General features: G+C 46.6%; 1 protein-coding gene across 1 annotated transcript in view; it reads left to right on the top strand.

The window, feature by feature from the left end:
• Positions 1 to 19,340, top strand: part of GAP43 (growth associated protein 43) — a 56,750-nt gene extending 37,410 nt beyond the window's left edge. Inside the window, exon 3 of the mRNA XM_075106581.1 lies at positions 18,576 to 19,340. Within this exon, the coding sequence (XP_074962682.1) occupies positions 18,576 to 18,664 (89 nt within the window). The 3' untranslated portion in view covers positions 18,665 to 19,340. The remainder of the gene's footprint in view (positions 1 to 18,575) is intronic.
• The last annotated feature ends 829 nt before the right edge of the window (positions 19,341 to 20,169 follow it).

Here is a 20,169-nt window from a genome sequence, read left to right on the forward strand (position 1 = left end):
ATTCAAAAGTAGTAGGAGAGAATTTATACATTGCATATGGATGAGGAGATGAGACTTATTCTAATCTATGTTGCATTGGCTTAAATCCAGAGAGTCTCCATCAAAGTTACTGGAAAGAGTCTACATTAGCACAGCTTTGAAGTGAGATCAGCATCCAGTACAGCAGACTATAGAAGAAGGTGGGCTACTGTGTGCCTTACGGGGAGGAAAGGAGGTGAATGTCACACAGTGTTAGATTCTCTTTGTACTTTCCCAGGCTTTCGAGTCTCACCTCCAAATTTGGCTAGCTCTCACATCAAAAGCACTCTCAGATTGTCAGGTAAGAGTACAACAAAGCCCAGAAATGTGAAAGAGTAAATTGTGCCTAAGGAAACAAATGGATCTTCTTTTGTTGGGAAATGAAGAATGCTTTCTCCCGCTTGAGGAAATAGCTTTACAATGGAGCAGTTTCACAGCTGAAATGAAAAATCAGCCAGATGACAATTGCTTTGCATGTAAGCGGGCCAGCAGTTCCCCCAAGGCTCTGTATCCTGCAAGCAAAGAGCACTGGGAGGCACCATCTTCTCTTCATTTCCTCAGAGGGAGCAAGTCCCTATGGATCCTTTATTCATGGTTTAGAGTTGAATCAGTTCTTTGTTTTCAGTTCAGTCAGCATGTTGATGGAAGGACAATACTTGCTGCACCTAGGGAGCACTGGCTATATAAAGATTTGGAAAGGGAGGCTGTCTATTGTCATGTACCAACTAGAAGGTATGGCCTGCACTACACAAGAGGATTGCAGTTGTATAACTGGAATTTTAGTCTTGGTCCATGGGTAGCTGGCATGAGGCAGAACACCCTCACTGCCATTCCTGTTTCATGGGAGCTTATCTCTGCTGCTACACCTGGCAGCCGAGGAAAGCAATGCAAATGTAGTAGTCTTCCCATGACTGCCCCAGAGGGAACAACTCTAAGCAAGCGTGCCAGCATTTTCTTGTCTGTAGTACTACTCCAGCAATGAAGTAAGAATATGAATACAATTTTGGCTACCTGCAACATGCTGAAAGTTGTCAAAGTATGTGCCTAGTCCTCAGTTGCTCTGAAATTTTTAATCTTTGCATTGTGTCTACATGGGTATAAGCATTGCATGTATGTTTCACAGCCTGCTTTGCATTGGTGTAAATAGCCATGTGAGGGGCAGGGTGAGGAAAGTGGAATGTCACCATTTTCCAGAGAACAGGAAACCTACACGCTACCTCCTACAGGTGCAGGATTTCCTCCTCTGTTGCAGTGAAATACTGCCTCTGGTCCCATGTGTGTCTCAGGTCTGCTATTTTCTAATGAGATGCAGCTTGCACCATATAGGTGGGAACTGCTCGAGTGGGCTAGTGGTGAACGGGGACCTGACCTCTTTTAATGAAATCTTAGGTGACACTAAGCATATTTACCAATGGCAAGGTGTGGGCTGACACTGGAAAAGGCCTCTTGAGAAGAGCAGGTTAACTGCTGTTTTGCACCAAGGAGATACCAGTTCTTTTGGGCCTTCAGTAAGAATTGCGTGGACACTCAAGGCTGGTTTATTCTGTGAAGGATGAAAATTATAGGAAAGGTGACAGCAACCTTTCATCCCTTCTGATTTTGGGAACCACCACTGTTGCAGTATTGGCCAAACCCCTCCTCATTGATCATGGCATGCTGTGCAGAGTTATTCTTCATAGGGAGGTTGGTCATCCTCACTCTTCTTCACATCTTTATAGCATTATTCCAACTGAACAAAGCTATCGGTCTTGAACCTTCTGAACTTTCTAGATGGTATACCAAGATTTGCTGAGAGTGATATGCTCTTACACATCTCTATAGGAAGGAGCTCTTACAAGCAGTACATACAGGTGGTTTTGTTTAAGGCGGTGCACACTAATGTCACAGTATGTGCTCATGTTGTATTGTGGTCGCTCATGCTAACACACAGCTCTCTACAGCCAAGGCCGATGGTTGAACTCCACCTAGATCTTGCTCAATATCACTGTCTCCTTGTTAAAATATTTTCCACAATGGCACGCTGCAACCGCACTCAGATCACCTTCAGAAAATGCTCACATGGGAGGAAGGCTTTCTGCCATAAATGATAACCAAATTCTCTGCTGAGGAGGGCTCAGATACTGCTATTTGTCCATACCAGTGGACAGAATAGACAGATGGGCAATGAAATTTAAGAGGCAGCTGTTTGCTGTAGCTGCCAGCAGTGCTCTGCACCACCACCAGTGTCATCTCTTTACACTAGGATCAAGTAGGCTGAACTTTTCAGACAGGTATAAGCTTGCAGACTATCAGCCAGGATTTACAGCTCCAAGCAGCAATACTTTAAAGGTACCAGTACTGACTCTATGGTACAGACAACTCCCATGTGCAGAGGAAAGGGATTGGAAAAGTTCATCAGGTCAGCACAATCAGATTAGTTATATATTCCTCAAAAGCTGTATAATAGGTACATTAATACTGGATTATCAGTGGCAGTGCAGTGATCACTTCTAATCTCTGTGGCAACTCCATGTACCCTGGCAAGGTGAAGCTGTACTCCCAAGGGTCCATGAAAATACCTGGTAGAGGAACACAGAAATTGCCAAGCCAGGTCAGACCTAACATCCATTTATTGTAGTTCTAGCAGTGGCTAGCACCAAATACTGCTATGGGCAGATTTGGGGTTAACTGTCTCTCTACTGCTAGGACTCATCCCTGTCCTCTGCTGCCTAGGATTTGGTTTAACATTTAAAGCATGATGTACTATCCCTTTTGATACTAATTATAACTGTGGCTTTATATGGCACATATATAAATGCGCAATATCTGACTGACTGTCAACAGCTTCCCTGACTCCAGCCAGCTGTACAATGACCAGAAGGTTCAGCAATGAATTGTCCACCACTGCCTTAAATATCTTGCTGTACTTGTGTTATGTCACAAAAAGAGCAAAAGCATCTGATAGCCCTGCTTTATGCCATTGATTATTGTATATAGCATCATACAGTATGTACATATGCACAGAGGTCATAGTACTGTAGCCCTTGCTGTTCATCTCTTTCCTGAAGAAAACATAAGCAATGCTTTGAATTGCTTTTTATATTAAATGATTCCATGATTTTCAGCATCTTTGTTGCTTTTGTCTGTACTCCCTTTAAATCTGCAAATGTCCTTTATGAGGTGGGGTGACAAAAACTGTACACATTAGTCCAGAAAAGGCTGTACTTCTATACACATATTTCCAGAAAGGCAATATTTCTTCTGTTTTGCTCCTCATCCCAGTCCTTATGCATACCAACATCTTTGCTTTTTGAAGACAGCTACCCAATGAGCACTGATGACTGCAATGACATCCAGGTCCGTTGTGGACTTGGAGTTCTCCTTTTTGTAAAGGCACTGCACAAATATTTTATTCAGCTATATGACGATTTGTGAGATTGGGCAGTGGCCAAGAGAACCAAAGAAAATGTAGTCCGTGACAGGATGCTTACAAGTCAAGTCACTGGCATCACCTCTGTGGAACAGGTTCCACCTCCAGTTCTGGACCTCCAACAGACCTGTGAAAGACCAAATCACACAAGCTCAGTTTGAACAAGTCTCTAGCCACAATATATTTCTCAGGACTACATTCATGCTGCAAGCTTGACTTAAAGAAGGGCTTCCTCCTTCTCTAGCTTTCGTCTCTGTTGGTGTTGAATGTTTTTCAGGCAGAAAATAGAGGAGGCATTTAACAACAATGTATGGGCGAAAACTGAATGATGGAGTGTGATGCTACTGTGTGCTTAGCTGTTCCCTGAAGGGGAGTCTGGTCTGGTTTTGCAGGTTACTAGAACTGTGACTTTTTTTCTAGTTCTGTATTCCCTGCTAAAGGCTCCCTTTGCATATCCTTTAGCTCTAATGACCTCTACAATATAAAGAACCTTGGCTTTATCATCACCAAATGTGAATGTGATCTGTAGAAATGTTTCTTGTTTCTTTCTGTGTCCTTAGCTACATCACTGTCAGCATGGGACACTGGAACAGAGCTGAAAATCTCAGCTGAGGTCCTGGCAGCCAGGAGCCTATGTTGGACACCTGCCCTTTGCAGGGCTGCAGAGTAATCAGGAAAAGGACTATGGAAACCTGGACAGGGCCCAGAGATGTAAAGGAAAATGTTCTTCTCCTAATGACAGGAAAGTGAGACTGAAGGCGTCATGTAAATAAGTCTTAGATAAAGGTCATAAGGTCCCAATTATCCAGTGTTCAAAGGACTGCACACTTTCCAGCTCTACCTTGAGGCAATAGCAAATGAGTCCTCTTTTCATTATGAAAGAAAGCAGAAGGTGGAAGACACTATTCAACCTCTCCATCTTCCTTCAGCAAAACACAGTAATTGGGAATGCTAGTAATGATAAGTGGACATTACCTGTAACCTACAGGGCTTAATGAAGAAGAAAATCTCTCTGACATTTGGAAGAGCATCCAAATCCCAACGCTAAATTGGTGCAGTGCTGCAGAATCATACCCGACAATGCATTGCACTTACAGGGAAAGGGATGGGAGGGCAGGAGCGAGAGCTGTGACCAGTCTGCAGGAGCATCCCCCAGTGCTGCTGACTTTGGCAGAACCCTCTTAGCAGCTGCAAAGAATGTTCCAAAGACCTTACTGGATAACCATTTGAAGAGATGGAAATGGAATAAAGTAAATGTAATTTAACGTTGGGGTGGTGGAAAGTACTTTTTAAAACCCCTTTGCTGTTCTTAAAGGCTTTGGGCACCCATTGATTTGGAAATAACACAAGCCTCTGAGAGGGAGGTGTGAACGCAAGCTTATATGGACTGAATCCATAACTGCCTAGTTTTTAGATGAGTATAGGACTCCATCCCTCACTGGGTGTGGGCTAGGAAATGAAAGAGTGTGTATTCCAGCATAGATACCTTGTGTTCCTATCCCAACATTTCTTTTCCAAGGTCCCCTTCTCCCTCCATCCTTCCTCCCATCTTTTACAGTCTGTTTGGAGGCAACATTCACCAGCTGTATCTGCAGCTACAGGGCTGAAATCTAAGCCTCACTAACTTACGTCAGGTTAGGATTTCACCTGTGATTTCAGCATCAGTGTCGTAAGCAATCTTCAGAGTAATCTTCAGTCATCAGTGCTGAAACAAGGGATATGCCACAGGAGACCAAGCCCTGGGCTGGAGCCTGCCCCACTGCACTTCAGAAAGATGTGTGAGTTGAAGCAGTCCGTAGTCTTAATCTTAGATCTGCTCACAAATCGTCTGTATGTTCCTTCCCTTGTGAGGGACCCAGTGCAATATTGTAATATTGGTCTTCTGCTTTCCCTTGTGGTCAGAAGGGATGGGAATCCCCTGCATTCACAGGGTCTCATCAGAGGGCTGCTGTGAGGTCAGCAGGGCTGCTACAATTTACATGAGCAGCAGCTCTGTCTGGCCCTTTGTCTGTGTTCACTGTCCATTATTCAGCTGGTACACCAGGGATCCAGATGCTGAAAGCACAGCTCAGGAAGGTAACTTCTGTATTGCCAAACAGTGAGCAGGCATGACTGTCACCTAGATCTCCTGACCCTGTACCACACGGTACAGCTCCTAGTGTTCAGCATGGACATTAAGGGTGCTGCAAGATTGCAAGTCAGTGGGTCTGGTGGGTGTTTGAGAGATCCTTCAGCAGTGTAAACAGTTCCAACACATGCCTTTAAGCTTACCTTTGGGGATGAAGTCATGCACAAACCCATCCCAGCACTACTGCCAAGCCTTCACTGGGAGACTTACCAGTGTGGCCCGACATGGTGCCAGGCACAGGGGCTGACCTTGACCTCTTGTCCATGACACAACCTCTCCTTAACACACCTGAGGCCCAGCAGGAAGGCAGGGAGAAGAAATGCACAGCACTGCTGCTGAGCAGCACCACTCCTCTGGATGAAAAGCAGACTTCGGTCTCAAGAGACACAGACCCAACACTGTTCACTGCACTCAATAAAGACACACAAAATGAGAAAGAAAATGTTTCTTTGTGCCTCAAGCTAGGAACCTGCATGACTGTGAGAAAGATGGATGATTTCACTGATTTTTACATCAGGGAACAAGGAGAAAATTCCAGCTGTTCCTATCTGATGTAGCATACAACTACTTCTTGTCCTCGTTTCTAGCAAAATATATACATGTGTTTCTACCAGAGGAGTCGAGCCTGGTTGCAGTTCAAACCCCCTCCATGCAGGGCTTCTGAGTCCTGCTGGGCTGGAATTTTTCTGTGAAACTCGTTTTTTCATTGAAGAAGCCTTTAACTTGTCAAAAGCAGACATAATGTACCAGTACCAGGGGTGATGGGATTTTAGATTAAAGTAGTAAGAGAAACCTTTGCTTGCTTTTAGAGTAGCTAGCACGTGAGGGTCAGGTACTCCCTGAATGGGACAGAAGACAAGACGGACTCATGCCTTACCCTAGGAAGCTGAAATCCAGTGATCTTTGCAAGCAAGCCATTGGGCTGCTGGATGAAGTTTCCCCGATCCCTCCTGCTGGAGTTGTTCCACTTTGTATAAAATATTTATTATTTGCTGGAGCCAAGATGTGGAGTTTGGTCTCCCCCCTTCCAGATGAGTGCCCTCATGGCTGGTCTACAGAGTCAATGTTTTCCTCCGGCCCAATGAATATTTAATGATTTATGAAAGTGGAACAGCTCCAGCAGGAGAGGAAGAGTAAGACAGACGTGTTCATTCACGTGGATATCTCACGACATCGCTTTGTGACCAACAGGCAAGACCCAAGACAAGGACCTTTACAACAAATAAAATCAGCCAGAGGACAAGGGGAGAAACATGAGCATGAAACACTGGGGTGCCACTTCCTATGCCTCAGTGCAATTTCAAAGCAATTTCAGAACAGTTCAAGCCTGGTGGGTTCATGCCTCAGATAAAGCCCTCTTCTGTGACAGCCATTGTCAAAACAATGGTGCCCAAGCCAAAAGCATGGGTTGGTCCACCTTGGTCAAAAACTTAGAAACTCTGCAAGTGGGAGCTGTGGTAACTCACAGCCTCTGTGGACCTGTGCAGGGCACAGTAGACAGTACTAAAGAGCTTTGACTTTGCCATTGACAACCTGGACATACTTGCTGCTCCAAGGTGTTAGGTGATGCAACCTGGCCTCATGCCGCCACGGCACGGCTGGCTGCGCACAGGGCATGGGGCTGCCTCGCTGTGCCCTTATGAGGTCTTCCAAGCATTTGCAGCTGCCCTGCTGGGTGCCCTCATGTCAAGGCTGAATTCATTGCCTGCCTGATTGAATTGTTATTGTAAAACACAATTAAACCAAGATGGCTACTGTGAGACAGCAGCACTGGTTCACTTGATGCAGTGCTCAAAAAGCTGAAAAGCTGGAAAGTTCCTCCCAATCTGGGAGAAGGTTGGGTTTTTTTAAAAAACAGAAAACAAAACAAAACAAAAAATCCCAGATCTGAATTAAAGTCAGAATTACTAATGCTAGCTGCTACCACCTTCACAGGGAAGACCACCGCTGGCAACGAGGGCACTCCTAAAAGGTTTTCCAGGCAGCTCCCTCCTTACTTCACAGTGTGTAGCTTGGCCCTCTGAAAATGGCCAGCACCAGGCACAGGGTTGCCCTACACCCTCCTTTTTCCCTAATGCTGAGCACTTACTGGACAAGCATCACCACACCTCTGGTCACAGAGATTTCTTGGGGTGGAAGAGGCAACTATGCAGCCCGACCCTCCCACCTTAAGTCAGGCTCTGGCTTTTTACTCCTAGCCCTTAGGCTTTCTCATGGGCATCCAAGGGATGAGGTGTCAGGCCAAGGAGGATCTGGTCTTTGCAGTATGAGCTGGGGAAGGTGTCCAGCTGCCCACCCAGTTTTGCAGGATGGGTGCTGTGACTACTGATCTTTCCATCCCTGGAGGGCTGTGATTAAGCAGTCCCAGACAGGATTTTGGGCAGAGGGGAGGGTTGCTCTGCACCAGCAATGCCACGCCATGTTATCTTGAAGTGGGGATTTCCCCACGAGTGCTCATAGTTCAAAATGCCTCTTCCTATGTCCGGGCTGTCCTAATGCGTGTGATGACCTCTTCCTGTTGAAACAAAAAGCAAAGGTTCCCAGGAGCTTCAGTGGGTACAGCATTAAGCCTGAACTGCCTCCTAGAGAGCAGCTGCTGTGTTTCCGTGCCCATTCTGCACAAAACCCATTGGGATCCTACATGTGTGCACACCAGCTGTGCGTATGGGAAATATCAGTAATATCTTTGATGCAAAGAGCTGGTGTTGTTGATGTTGCAACTGCAGGGGACAGTTATCAACAAGATGGCTGTGGAAGGCCTGACAACAGGCACTTAATTCATTTTAGCATCCAATTTGCAGAGCCTTGGTGTATGAAGATGGACAGAAACAAACTAATGATCTCTAAATGAAATTTCTCCTTCATTTAAACACAACATTGGAGGATAGCAAAGAGAAGAAAAAGAGACATTTTATATCCTCTCCTTGACTGTAATTCCCTGCCTTCAGCTAGATCAATATCATTTCTGCTGGAGATGGAGGCTGCCTCTGGTTTCCATGGCAATCTGGTTGTTGGAGGCTTGCAGGCTCCATGAATCCCCAATTTATCAGCCTTCTAGGCTTTAATAATGGAGACCAGCAGCCAGGCAGCTTATGAATGGCACATGTCTTTTGGGCTGGGGGAAGGGAGGTGGGAGCGTGGTTTGTAGTAAGGGCTGCAGCAATTTGTTTTCCGGACACCGACAGCTGAAGGGGGAGGAGTATGAGGGGAGGAGCAGTGCATTAATTCTGGATGCACTGAAGGAATTTCTAGACCTTTTTGCTGCAATTACAGAAGATTTCCTCCTCTGGTCTCTTTTCCCTGGGCAACTTTGCCAGGGCAGGGGAGGAGAGCAGCCTCACAGCTGGAACTGTGTGATGAGGTGGGAGCTGTAGATGGAGAACCCAAAGGCTCTAGCATTCTGCATGTTTCTTTTCTCTCCTTAACCCTCTTTATTTCAGGATCAGCAGTGCATGAATGCCAACAGTCTGCCATGGTTCTGGGTTCATTTTTATCCCCCTACTGGTCCTACCACAATTGCCAGGCTGATCAGTGGAGTTGTAAGATGGGCAGACCTCTGAGGATCTGGTCTGTCTATCAAACTTCTGTTGCTTGCTGTGCTATTCTCTGTGCATCTGCCAGGCATCTCCAAACCCAAACCTCCAACCCCAAAGTGCTGTAAGCTTCACTCTCTGAATTAATTACTCTGCTAGAAATGTCCTGGCTGTACAGGAATCACTGTCAGTCACTTCAATATGGCTACATTTTGCTCACTTGGCCATGATCTACTCAGGGTATTTCCATTTCCTCTTATCTTTTCTCTGATTTCTCCCCTATGATCTCACATGTCAGTCACCCTAGGGAGGCTAAATAAATGGACATGTCTTATCAAGACCTTGTTCTTCTGTCCCCTCACATGCCCTCTGTTTCTAAACCATCCTCCAGAATTAACCCAGCAAGAGGGAAAAAAATGGGTGACACAAAAGAATACTGTTGCCTGAGATGGGGACATCCTGTTTTCCAATGTGTATGCCAAGAGTAGCTGCCAACTGTTACATTCCACAGCTGGAAGCAAGTAAAAACCTCCATATTCAAGCTGTTCAAATTACGAGGTATTTAAGGAATTAAAACCAGTAGCCTTTCTGGTCTGCAGGACCTATGTGAAATCAACAGAGGCAAGGGAGGAGAAGAGTAAAGAACAACTTGTGGGTTATTTCTTCTTAGGTTTTCCTCAGGTGAAGTAATGAATGTCTTTCTTCTACCTGCCTTCCTGTGATGGTTGTGGGGGTGTGGGAGTGGGTATTGCTGAGATTGCTGCACCTCCAGTTTTGGCCTGAAATTAGGGCTTTGTGGAATTTCAGAAATCACAGGACCAAGGCATCACACTTACGACAGTGCTACTGTGTGCAGAGTGTCTGGTTGAGATGCTGGAATGAAGAGCCAAGGCAACCCAGCCTCCTGGTTACACCACAGGCTTTTGTACGACTGCAGTCCAGTTCTTCATACTTTCTCACTCTAAAATGCAGATAAAAGCCTTTGCTTTCTTCACTGGGATGCCACAAGGATAAAATACCTCCATGATTAGGCCATTGTTGTGGTGATGAAGACCTGATAAATACTTACATTGTTGGCTACCTGTAGCAATTTGGGAAGTTCAAAGTGGAGACAGCTCTTGATGTTCAGAAAGATCTGAGTTCATCATAAATGTATGATCTAGATATTATATCCTGGTTTATCTTATATGTCTGATATGATCTGGATATTGTATCTAAAAAGACCAGTACACTACCTTGCTGGAACGTGAAGCAGTGGATAATGAAGAACTGTGGTCTGAGTGTCAGCAGACACATCTTTGACTCTGGCTCATCCTTTCTGGGGAGATGGAGAGGCTGGTAGCTTGGAACTTCTCCTGAAGGGAGCCCATCTGCTCCAGCAGGGCAGCTGAGCATCTGATTGAGAATCAGATCAGCTCTGACCCCAGGTGATGGCTGGGGCAGTCCTGAGCAAGTCAATTCCCATTTCTCCTCTTCAGGCTCCCTGGCTGTAAAGGCCATGGAACCTTGGTAGGAGTCTGTTGAGGTCAGCACCTTTGATGCTGTTTGACAGGAGGCCACTCCATGCCAGTGCAAAACATCTGCCTCCCAGGCACCCTCATCCCAAAAGGGCTCTTTCACCTCCCCTTTGGCTGCTGTACTACACAGCCTCCCACTTGCCCACCACTTCTAGTGCAGCAAAGCATCCCAACAGAAGCACCGTGACAGATCACACTGCTGCCAGGTGGGAGAACCCTGTCCTCCCTGGAGCTGCATTTACTAGTAGGAGTGACGGTGGCCAAGAGAGAGGCATTGTTAAAGGACGTCTCACTGTCTGAAAACCTAACCACTCTGGTAGGCTTCTTCCATCCTTAGATGTATTGTATAGGTACTGTACACAGGAAGTTTGGGCCAAAAGTGCTGGTAATAGTCAGGAATAAATGACCAGCCAGCAGTAGGCATGCCATTTGTCTCAGCCTTCAGGCCTGGCTGCATCCATGGGTGTGGGAAGGAAATGGCAGTGGAAGAAAGGAGAGCCACTCCTTTCCCATGCTCCAGGAAGCAAAAATATTTGCAAAGGTAGCTGTAACAGGGTTAACACCTCACATTCACAAGGAACATCCTCCCTTTTCTCTCTCCACCCTCTTCCTCCACCACTCCCATTTCTCTGGAGACCTCACTGCTCCCTCCCTGTCAGCCAAAGTTGGGGAGTTTCCATGGCAACCCAGCAGCTGGTGTCTAGACACTGTGAAAGATGCTTTGCAATGGATCTGCGATCCTGACTCCCCTTGGCACCCTCTCCCCACCGCTGCGCACCCTGAGCATCTCTCCCACCACTACTTCCCTTCCATCTACTGCGCACACAGATGCCGATGCAGGGTGGGATTTCCGTGGTGGTGCTGGGGGAAGAAAGGCGTGGGGCGGGAGGACAGGGAGAGGAAATCCCTAAGCCACTGGCTCTTCAGCCTGACAAAGCGCAAAGGCAGCTGGGGCGACAGAACTGGGGCTGGATGTCCTCTGAGGATTTAGCAGGATCAGAAGAAGAGGCAGCCATCCAAGCTTGGAGCAAAGTTATCAGCCATGGGACGGGCAGAAGTTGTTTTTTTTCTCTCCACTAAGGCAACTGAGGTTCGCATACAAGGCACTGAAACAAAGATGAAGCGGTCCAGGAATAGGAAGCCCAAACTACCATGTATTGTGGCCGTATTCACCTTTGTGTTTTAACCTTAAGAGGCTTCTTTGCCTGCTTCTTTCCAGTAGTTACTGGGCAACTTCCCTGGACATTCTGCCTGCTGCTTGCAGGGTTTACCAAGGGGATGCAGATCTCCCAGGTGCCATGTGCCCACCAGGACTCGCCGCCAGGGCTCAGGGAACCAGGTGGTACCCTGGGACCATCTGTAACAAGTGAGGGATTCACCAGGGGTTTGAGAGAAATCATGCAAGTCAGTACCCTGGAAAAGACACAGCCACTCATCTGAAATACCCAATTCCTTCATTTCTCATGTAAGGTGTTTTGCTGGACCAGCATGAGTCTGCCAGTTTTCAGAAGCAGCGAGTGGGGACAGCATAGGATTTTAGCACTGCATATGACGGATTGTAGGGCTGAATGCAATGGGCTAACTTGGATTGGGAAGGGAACTGCATAAGCAACAGCTCTGAACCTGAACTGCGTCTCATTTCAGCAGTCTCAGTCCTACCATCGTCTGCCTGGACTTGGCTTCTGGCTGGCTAGAAGGACAGATGGATTGGGACAGATGAATCAAGCTGTGAAGCCTGGATCCAAATCTGGATCCAAATGTCATTAAAACTAGGAGCAGCTCAGGTCGGGGATTTTAAACGGGGCCTTCCAGTGCTCCTTACCCTCCAAAAATGTCTCTAAACAGAGTCATCTCTTGGGAAGACAAGGTCTGCTTATAACGGGGCAGCAAAACCCAGATTAATATCTGCAAGCAAAGAAGAGACCAGATGAGGCACAGGTTTTCAGTTTTATCTCTGACCAGGCTGTAGCTGGCAGAGGACAGAGGGAAAAAGGAGTGAGCCTGACAAATGCTAGAGAAAGAGCAGCAGCTAAGCAGATCTTGTCAATACTTTAGCACAAAGGCATGGGAGAGTTCTAGCGGCACAGTCAGTATCAGCAATAATTATGGAAACAGTGGGAAAGCAGGAAAAGCAAAATCCCTGCATCTGTAGTAGAATCCCAGAGTGTTTGTGCAATTTCTCTTCTCTTGGCATTGGCTGTGGTAATTTAAAGATCTGCAGTGGAACAGAGACAAAAAGGAAAACAAAACCCAAGCCACCAGCCACAAAAGAAATGATCAGCAGAGAGGTTGCTGCTACTATGGTCATAAGCTGATGTCTGCTCTGATTTAATTAATCTTGGCAAGTCAGACGGGAGCTGGGCAGGTCCCAAGAGACAGTGTTTTACCCGGAAATCCACTCAACCTAATTTCACTAATGTAGGGCAGTGGAGAGACTTGGAGAGGAGCCTGCATGCTCAGCCATTAGAGCACAGCATAGGCAAAGGCAGCTGGAAGTACCACCATTGAGCAAAACTGCTGCTTGCGTGCCTGCTTCAGCTTTACAGCAACCAGAGCTGCATATGTTCGGGGCGTTTGCTCCTCAGCAGGGCTCACAGACATGACTCTCACCCTTTCCAGGAAATAAATGGAGTGCTGAGGGGCAGGAGCTCTCTAAGACCCTATTTCAGCAAGGATCTGTAGTTCATTTCTGTATTGTTCCTCTTCTGTGGGCAAAGCAGTACCCTAGCAGGTAGCAGTTGGAGCTGTAGGTATGAAGCGTGTCTCTGACACAGGGCCTTTAGCTGGGAAGCAAATGCTCCTCAGCCTCTCCCACCATGCAGCTCTATCGCTTGAGCAATTCTGCAGATGCAGCTTAAGGTTTGTCTGAGGCTGCCCAAAAGGTTTCTCAACTTGGCTGCCCCATCCAGGGTGCTAGATTGAAGTGAGATTGGTAGCAACTTGGCTCACAAAAGCCTGTCTCTGTAGCAAAATTATCCCGTGCTATAGGATGATTTGGACTGCAGCATAGATTTCAAGAGACTGAAACAAAAGGCAAAACAAACTAAAATCTCAAAGCTGTGTCTGGAGGGGACCACAGGGCTGGAGTAACAGGAACAGTGCAAGTGATGACTGGTGTGCATCAAAACACCTGTGAGGATGATGACTGCAAGCACAAAGTGGTTTTTGTTGTGGGTCTTGTTTTGGGGATTTTTTTTTTAGCTTTTTGACCTAGCCATTCCCGCTTTATCCTTCAGGACAGATTTTTTTTTTTGGCCCCTCCTCAAGCTTCTTTTGCTTCATATTACAGCTCAGCCTCCCCTCCTGTTCTGCTTCTTCTACACATGCATGTGTTGTGTTCTCATTTTGTGAGTTTGGGCCCTTCTTTTTGCTCTGTGGTTGAAATGCTCTTGAACAAATGTGGATGTCTTCACCTTGGCTTGCTAAAGATGTAGTTGATCCCAGGCTGCAACTCCTCTTGTCCTAAAGCAGGCATCTAAAAAGGTCAGGTTAATAGAGTCTTAGAAATGTCATGTTTATTTCCACTGATTAGAAAGGGAGCAGAGGATGAGAAGACCAGCTGGAGATGTCTCTGTGTAGATGTCTGGAGTCAGGTGAGATGTCTATCCACTCCCACTTCAACTTTCCCATTTCATGATCTCTTCACGTGCATCTCGGTGCTGCCCCAGTCCTGGTCCATCTTAAGAAATAACTTACTGCTTCCTGCTTGTTCTCTCCCTTGCAAGTGGACACAGGGGACTCTGAGCTTGCAGGAGGAGATCTCACAGTGCTGGCATATTCAGAAGGGAGGCAGCTTTAGACAGGTGGGAATTTGGCCACCCGGGATGAAATGGTTTTGTTCCTCAAGCAGGGGACAGAACATTTTGCGTAAATACCCTGAATTATCACCTGCTTTTTTGTTACCTTTTATGCCTGTTCCAACAAAGTGCAAAGTGAATGTAAAATGCCAAAGCTGTGCAGTTCTGTCTGTATAACTGTATCTGTCCACTACAAACCAACAGGTGTGGCAGCCCAGAGTTCAAGGACATGGGAAATCAAGACTAGTATTGGGTAAAAAGCAATGTAAGGAATATCCTTTCTGATGTATGGAATCCTCAGGATAGCTAGCTACTAATGTCCCCAGGAATACCTTGCCCTCCTTTGCTGGGATGCTGAAAACTAGGCTGGACAAAACCCCAGAAAACATACTGCAGAAATAGCCTGCATCAAACAAACTGGTGAAGGGTGAGTCAGATAAACCGTCTCACCTCTCCTCAGGAATCAGAAACCACTATTAGCTGGAACTAATGTCAGGAGGGTTGTGCTGTATTGCTCCTATTGCACAGAGAGAATCCACCTCTTTTCACTGCTGTAGTTTAGCAGTGCCACAGATTGAACTTTCTTTTTTATGGTATTACTTCTCGCTAAAGTTCATTATGTTATAATAACACCAGGTTGCTTCTTTTCCTTCATCCCAAAGTTCAATGAAATGATGCTAAAGCTGCTAGGTAATAACACATAGCTTAGCAGGGTGTAGTAGTGCATAGGGTATTTCCCCTTATTGCTTCAACACCATGCAAGAAAAAAGAGGGAGAGTGGCTGGCTGAATTTTTCTATGATAATTTCTATTCAAAAAGGTAGACCGCTTGTTTATACTTGAGGCATGCACGGTCATGAAAATTTGCTCTAGTTTGCCAGGTGTCCAGCATTTGGTTTGTATGATTCCTCTCTGTTGACTTGAATATGTGATGAAGTGACTTTAAATCCTTTCTGCTGCTCCATGACCTCAGAGTCAGTACAGTTACTTCAGCCATGGCAGTAATCAGTGCAGTCTCTGGGCTGCTTCAGCAGAGAGTCATCTGCCTAGTCAGCAGTCAGCTCTCCAGAGAAAGGCAACAGGGGCAGCGAGACACCAGTGAGGCGCAATTCCTCTGCCAGCCAGGGATCTCTGGGCACCACGGGCACTCCCTGGAAATTTGATTTGCCGCTGTGGTGAGCCAATAGGGAACAAAACATGGCAGAAAATTTTGTTTCAACCTCCCTGCTTATCATAAGAGGAAGAACGGCACGGGAAACATTGTGAGCTACCTCATGTCACCAAGGTTGCCAGCTCCCCCACTTTGAGTGCAAACAGATTTCCTGCCCATCTCGCTAGGACAATTGTCAAGAGCCTACCACTGTAGGAGCTGGGCTTCTCTTTCAGCTGCTGCTGTAACAGGGGCATCTGTGCAACTTTGTGGTTGTATGTCTTGACCAAGGCCCTCAGTGTCACAGCAGGTATGCAGGACCTCCTAGTGTCTATCGCTGTGCTTGCTGCATTATGGGCCCCTCTGTGGTGCTGTCCTGAGGAGGCTGTCGGGACTGCCGGCTAAAATATCTGCATATTTTCAGTAGGAAGACACAGAAACTTTTAAATATTATGAAATATAGCATCAGGGGTTGTGTTCCTGAAGCTTCATTGCCAACCTTTTATTACTCTTTCATTCATCTTGCATTTACATGCAGAAAAACAGAAATTCTGCCTTACTAGGATCTGTCAAAGCCTTACAGAAAAGCATGCTTTGCTGCTGGCTCATGGTAGTCTTTTGGCTCACATTTAGGGGTAGATGGTCATGCATGGGGATTCTACTCTCAGGTCCGCAATTCAACATGTATCCTGCCATGAATGCTTTGGAGAAGAGCAGGATTAAAAGGACTCCCCTCCGTCTCCAGTGGTGTATGATCAAATAATTCAGGAAAATTAACAAAACTAGGGCAAGTTGGCCAGCTTTGCCTTCCAGCGATACTTGCATTCTATTTTATTCAGTAGCCCGTTTTGTCTTTGGTTCATGGCTGTGGCTGTACCATATTTAGAAGGAGTCCTTGAGTAGCACTCTATTCAGCTGTTCAGTATCAAGGGAAAGCAAGTCCATAGATATTTTTGCTGACAGAAGGTTTGCCGGTGCAGGGGCTCAGGCCATGGTACTGGGCTATTGGTTTGTTCCCACAGACTTTTTCCTTTTGGAAAATCAACAGTCAGAGTTAACTAAGACAAAAAGTATTTGAAGGTCCAGAAGCAGAGCCTTTGGTGAAGATGATTCAGGATAGGAAGTTGCATACAACTTAAAGGTGATCCATATGGAAATGGTGGATAGGAAGGAATTCAAACGAGAGGCTAAAGAGCTGAGGGGGAGAGGGAAGCAGGAATGTAGCACCTACTGCCAGTGTTGGAAGCAAATACAAGTCTGCCATCTGATGGCATTGAGTGGACCAGGCCAAAATGCATAAATGGTGTCGGTAAGGAAAGGTTCACATCCCAATTAGCATTCTCACTAATGCTAAACATGGGTGTGAGGATGCTAATACTCACAAACTAAACATTGCCATGTGAACATCCATATTGTTAAGCTGACAGAATGGGCCATGGTGTGATTTTTGAATACGGCAACTAGCTTTGCCCCAGGCAGCTCCCAGACGCAGCCACCCTGTTCTGGAGAGTAAGGGAGTTTAGCCATATGTCTATGAGCTGTGTGGTGCCAGCTGGCCTCAGGGCCAGCAAGCAGTCCCTGGCCCATTTTATTTGCTGGTGCAACATAATCTGATAGCCCATCAGAGAAGCCAGGAACTGTCCGGTTCAAAGGGACCCCACAGTCCTCTCTGAATGACCACCGGAGATACAGTGATGCTACAGAGGTGTGTCAAGTGCCAGCACTGAGGTATGTGACGTAACAATCTTGAGGTCTGTCCCACACCGCCCAGCCCTTCAGCACTTGTTTCTTTTCCCTGTTCTTTATCCCAAATCTGGAGTGATGCTGCTTGCTTGGCCTCTCCACGGTCTGTATTTATATGTATGTGTGTGTTTGTGGAGTCAGTGAGGAACGGGGAGAGATGGGGATGGAGCAGACCAGCCTTTACAGTGCACTAAGACCCTTGTGCATTATTCTACCTTACAGCCATGCCGCCCTAGGTGCACTATCACCTTCACCTGTAAAAAGCAATCCACATGGTGCATAGACCTTAGCAGGGCTTCTAAGAGAGGCCCAGGAACATGTTAGTGTACCCTATTCTAAACATGATGCGAGCTGCTCAGCTGGAACTTGGAGACAATTAAATTCCTCCTGCTGCAATGAGAGGAGCATGGTGTCTTAGGCTGGATGAACCCAGCAGCAATATCACTCCAGCTTGAGGGGCGCTCCTTTCATTTACCTTGTCCCTCCCGGCCACCTCTGCCTTCCCCTTGGTTCTGATCACCTGTCTAGTTCACTGTTGTGGGATTGCTCCTAGTGTTTATTTTAACTTCTCATGTAAATGGTGTGCCAGAGCAAGGTATCTGATTGACAGGCAGACCCGTCTTCCAGTTAGACTCATTGTTCCTCCTGGGGCAGCTCTGCCTTTCAAAGGAGAGCCAAGAAAACTGGAGAGATGTGATAACCTCCCAGTTGAAGGCTCCCATTGTTGAAAGCTTAGAGACATTTCTCTAGATCTCTATTCTGCGTAAGAGGAGTCTGAGTTACAGGTTATAAAATTTTTCCCTCTGCTCTTGCAAGCTTCAAGTGCATGTAGAATTTTCCCTTCATGACCTCTTTAAGACTCAGCTGGAAGGATCTGTAGGACTAAAAATTCAACAATGGTTGTCACAGTCATTGCATTCAGTAAAATGGTAGTAGAGGTGTCTGATCTAGCTGGTAAGCCAACAGCCTAATTAGTGCACCTGATTAAATGAACGATGGTTGCCTGCCCCGTCAGCAGCAGGCTAGGCAGCTCCTTCCAGTTGCATGTGCTTTCAGGGGGGCTGGGGGTGTTTTGTGAGAGCTACACACTGGACTTCTCTGCTGGCCTGAACCCCAGTACGCTCTTTCCATGATGCAGAAGTGCCAGGGGCTTTGAGACCTGGGTCACTTTGGGGAGAGAGAAGTCTGAAGCCATGCAGTCCCACACACGATGCCTGTGTGCACATGCAGGATGCTCTAGATCATGGCTGACTAACCCTGGACCATCTCTTTCCTCTCTAGATGCTGTAGAAGAAACCAAACCTACTGAAAGTGCCCAGCAGGAAGAGGTGAAAGAAGAAGAGAGCAAGGCGGACCAAGAAAATGCCTGAACATTAAGAAATGACTCCCCATTGCCCCTCCCTCCCTCCCCCTATCCTCTATCCTTCCTTCCCACCCCAATCTCGATCTCCCCCCTTCCTGCTCACATCTGTGAGCCTGTCCGTCCCTCTCCCATTCCCACTTAAACCCTTTTTCTCTCTGTGTGGCAAACATTTAAAGAAAAAAAAAAAAAAGCAGGAAAAATCCCAGTCAAACAGTGTGGCTTAAACATTTCTTTGTTTCTTGGTGTTGTTATGGCGAGTTTTTTGGTAATGATGATCCAATCATTTTGGGAAAATTCTTGCACTGTATCAGAGTTCTTTGACCTGGCGCGTGCGTGTGTCTGTCTGCCCACCGCGAGCGCGCTCTCTCTCTCTCTCCCCCCCACCTCTCTTCTCCAAGTGTGTGTGTGTGCAATGTTACGTTCATCCGAGGAGTCCAGACTTACCGAGTGAGTTAAAACAAAAGAGGGAAAAAAAAATATCCTTTTCTTCCTTTTTCAATGTGATGGAATGAACGAAAGAAAAAAAAAAAAGACAAACCCAACAAACGAATGAAAAATCGTACTAAACCCCAGTTTGTTTTCAGAACTAAAACAACAAAAAAGTGCCAATTAGCATAATGCTTGGCTCCAGGCTCCTTTTTCAAACTGAACAATAATTATAATAAATGAGAATAATGATCATTAATACCACCGTGTCACATTTCTATGCTGCCGTACATCCTGCTGGCCTGTGGTCTTTGGTGGACCACTTCTTGCGTGGCCCCGCTGTGCTCCTTGGCCACCGGTCAGTGACTGACCACATTCCCTGGCACTGCTGAGGGGATTTTTTAACAGAAGCAGGCTGGATTTTGAGTGAGGCATTAGCACCAACTAACATAAATAATGCAAGTAACAAAGTCAGTTTTAGGAAAGAACAAAATAAACAGCTCTCTAGGAGACTTCTAGGCCCTCATTTGGAGAATAATGGTGACCTTGGAGGGATGAGCCTGGGCAGCCCCATGGGTCCCAGCAGAGGGACCAGCTTTGGTCCGCGCTGAAGGTCTGACCCTTGCCGAAGGCCACACTGAGGGCCATGAGGGGACAGGGTCCTGGTGCCTGAGCTCCCCCCAACAGCACGGTGATGCTCACCGAACTGGGCTGGGGTTGGAGAAGTTGATGAGTGTGTCTGGCCCTCTGAAAATGTTCTGTTTGGCAAAATAAATTGGGCCAATGCATTGAGTAAATAGGCATGTGGGCAGGACAAGGTCTGGTAGTGCAAGATCCAGTCGAGTGCACTTTGAGAAATATCTCATTCCTACTCCCTGGCAAAACCTGGGTTGGTTCACCCAGCTCTAGCAAAGGCCAAGGCTTTTAGCTGTCATTTATGTCCTTTCCACACAGCCAGCTAAAAGTGTGGCGCAGACTTGGAGCAGAGCACCACCTCATCAATCTCCACTACCGCTTTCCATGGAGTGTGGGATTTTCCCTGGTGCACACCAACCGCACACCCACTAGACCCAGCCTGCCCTGGTG

This window comes from Phalacrocorax aristotelis, chromosome 1 (assembly GCF_949628215.1).
Source record: "Phalacrocorax aristotelis chromosome 1, bGulAri2.1, whole genome shotgun sequence".
Lineage (NCBI taxonomy): Eukaryota > Metazoa > Chordata > Aves > Suliformes > Phalacrocoracidae > Phalacrocorax > Phalacrocorax aristotelis.